Raw genomic sequence first — 2,621 nt, 5'->3', positions numbered from 1 at the left:
TGGAGTATAGTGCTCCAGTTCTTACATTTATCATGCGTCAAAGTTGAGTGTCTCATGAACTGAATTAATAGGTAGAGCATCAGATGTTCCCATCAACAAATAATATTGAAGGACAGGCATTAGCAATACCTCTTTACATTTTTCTAGCTACACCTAGCTTGTTTTGGTCTGACACAATGAATGGCATATTTATGTGATTTTGAAAAACAAACAAAGAGAGGTGTAACTCACAAAATAAAAGTTAAGTTTATTGTTGAACAACAAACTCCACACATACAACAAACAGGCCAAGGTAAAACAATGTAGACAAAACAAAGTCAAAAGAAACCAAAACTCCTTTTCTTTGGCCTAGCCCTCCCATACAAAAACTAGTTTATGGTACAACTAAAGTTCATACATAAAATTTACTGGAATGCTCTGAGTTCAACGGCTGTTGATTTTATACATGTTGTCTTTATGTTGAAATATCGAGACATGGTCAAACAAGTAAAATTTCCATAAAGAAGCACCGTTTCGGTCACAGGAGATCATGATAAAGTGGCTGATCTCTTCACAATATGTACAAAAATATAAAATGTAAATAAAAATACAAACAAATCCTTGTCTTGCGTATTTTCATTGTGAATGCTGAAAATCTGAGTTGTGGTCGGTCCTCTAGAAAATTTTGAATTGGGGGTCAAGTTGGTTAACATGGGTGACAAACTTGAAAATGACCATGTTTTATGTATTTGAGTCCTTTATGCCACTGGCTCCAATGGTTTGGGTTAAAGCAGAGGCATCTACTCCTGCTCAGCAATATGAAACAATCCTTTAATCATCATCATCTGTCTTCTGCTTCTTGGGGTCAATGTCATCCTGAAGAAAAAGGGTTTTATTTAAAAATTAATTATACTACAGAGACACAGGATGGTAACCACCACCACTTGAATCCAGTATTTTGGTAGCAAATCATTATTGTACCTCATCTTCTTCATCGTCATCTTCAGCAGCCCGCTTTGTTCCTCCACCTAGCTCATCATCATCTTCATCCTCATCCTCATCTTCATCACCTATAGTAGTTGACCAGTAGCCACATGATTAAAACGCCTTATGTCAGAAAGTTTAGAACTTCAGTGTTGCACCTACCCTCTCCTTCCTCTTCATCTTCCTCATCCACCTCATCATCCTCTTCATCATCAATTTCAGGCTCTCCATTTTCTTCATTCTCCTGTTCACCCATTTTAAAAGAAGGACATTGTAAATGTGCCTAATCGTCATGAAATACTCAAGTAGTTGAATTGTAGAGAGGTCAAGAACATTGACCAAGTATTTATTTACCTTTCCATTAGTGGCATCTTTTCCATTTTCCTTCTCCTCAAGGAGCTTCTTCTCCTTCAGGTCCTACATTAAAAAAAAAAAAAGTTGATATTTTGAAACATTTAACTTCGTCAGATTGGAGCCATCTGTGTCCAATAGGCAGAGTCGATGCAGATTACTGACTGACGTGAGCAAAACGCCCCCTATGCGCACAAATTTCAATTGCATCTCTAATGACGCCCCTCTGACATCGACGCCTCATTTGGCTGCAGCGGAGAATTCAGCCGTCCATCAACGACTCCTGCTCCCGCCTCTTACCGAGCGAGCTCGTTTGTAATCCGACATTTAAATGGAATTTGGCGGCTGTTGAGTATTGTAAAAGGTAAATTCAATAAGGAACTCTATTTTGGCGAGTAAACACACGCTTACATCGCGGCTCCGGAAAAAAAACAAAAGCTTAAAACACCAATCATGATGGATAATTCAGAACCAATGGACTGGGGTTTAGTGAGCTGATGCCGAACTCTGAAGGACAAAGAAAGCGCACGCATGGCTTTCACGACCATTCATTCCGAACACTACAGAGTTCTGCATGCATCACCGCCGTCACGTTAACCTTGGATTCCGTTCGCTCAGAATTGACAAGAAACCGTAGGCAAAAAACCAAACAAACAACCTGTCATAAATGGCGGATTATCATGGGCGCTTTGAATTTGCGTTGACAGGTTTGGTTTCAGTTAAAGCCCTACCAAAAGCAGTTAAACAAGCCTTACCCATGCAAACATTTGAATTCGTTTATAATCTTTAGCCTTTAAGCCGTTTATCAACCACATCAACTAGGACCGCCCCCTTAAATTCACCGACGTCTCTGGCTTCAAACTAGTAAACCAACAAGCCCACGTTGCCGTCACACATGGAAAATATCAACTCGTCGGAAATATTCAATGAGAGCATTAGCCATATCGATGTTTGAGCTTGCATATCAGCTATGAGTATTTGGGAGTTTAAAGGGCCTTCGAGTAAGAGACAACGGCAGCGCCACCACCACGTCTTAAACGTCAAAGAGTTAGAGTACACCATTTCTTCACTCGTTTTTCTACTAGAAAAACTTCAAAAATGTGCGTTTGAAAACCGATGCACTGCAGCGTCTAACCAAGTTCCGCGTATCGGCTGCCTGCATCGGAGTTGTTATCGGACATTGGGTTAAACCCGAACAGCGGTAATTCGAATTATTAAGTAAACATATGCTTATTTCATCCCGTCAAACGTGTGATCAATTAGTTCTATTATTATTATTATTATTATTATATTTAAGATTTCCTATC

General features: G+C 39.5%; 1 protein-coding gene across 2 annotated transcripts in view; it reads right to left on the bottom strand.

Moving 5' to 3' along the window:
- Positions 1–223: 223 nt before the first annotated feature.
- The window catches only part of LOC107660319 (prothymosin alpha-B-like), a 3,650-nt gene continuing 1,252 nt past the window's right edge, over positions 224–2,621 (bottom strand). The window contains exons 1-5 of one of the 2 annotated variants that reach the window (XM_016449601.1): positions 2,070–2,096; positions 1,318–1,380; positions 1,126–1,207; positions 961–1,049; positions 224–855 (exon numbers count right to left, since the gene is read on the bottom strand). In XM_016449601.1, the coding sequence (XP_016305087.1) occupies positions 811–855; positions 961–1,049; positions 1,126–1,207; positions 1,318–1,380; positions 2,070–2,081 (291 nt within the window). In that variant the 5' untranslated portion in view covers positions 2,082–2,096 and the 3' untranslated portion in view covers positions 224–810. Of the gene's footprint in view, positions 856–960; positions 1,050–1,125; positions 1,208–1,317; positions 1,381–2,069; positions 2,097–2,621 lie in introns of those variants that run through there. The other variant, XM_016449602.1, reaches the window with a different exon arrangement.

This window comes from Sinocyclocheilus anshuiensis, unplaced genomic scaffold (genome assembly GCF_001515605.1).
Source record: "Sinocyclocheilus anshuiensis isolate Anshui unplaced genomic scaffold, SAMN03320099.WGS_v1.1 scaffold1599, whole genome shotgun sequence".
Taxonomy (NCBI): domain Eukaryota; kingdom Metazoa; phylum Chordata; class Actinopteri; order Cypriniformes; family Cyprinidae; genus Sinocyclocheilus; species Sinocyclocheilus anshuiensis.
This window is presented reverse-complemented; position numbering and strand designations above follow the sequence as displayed.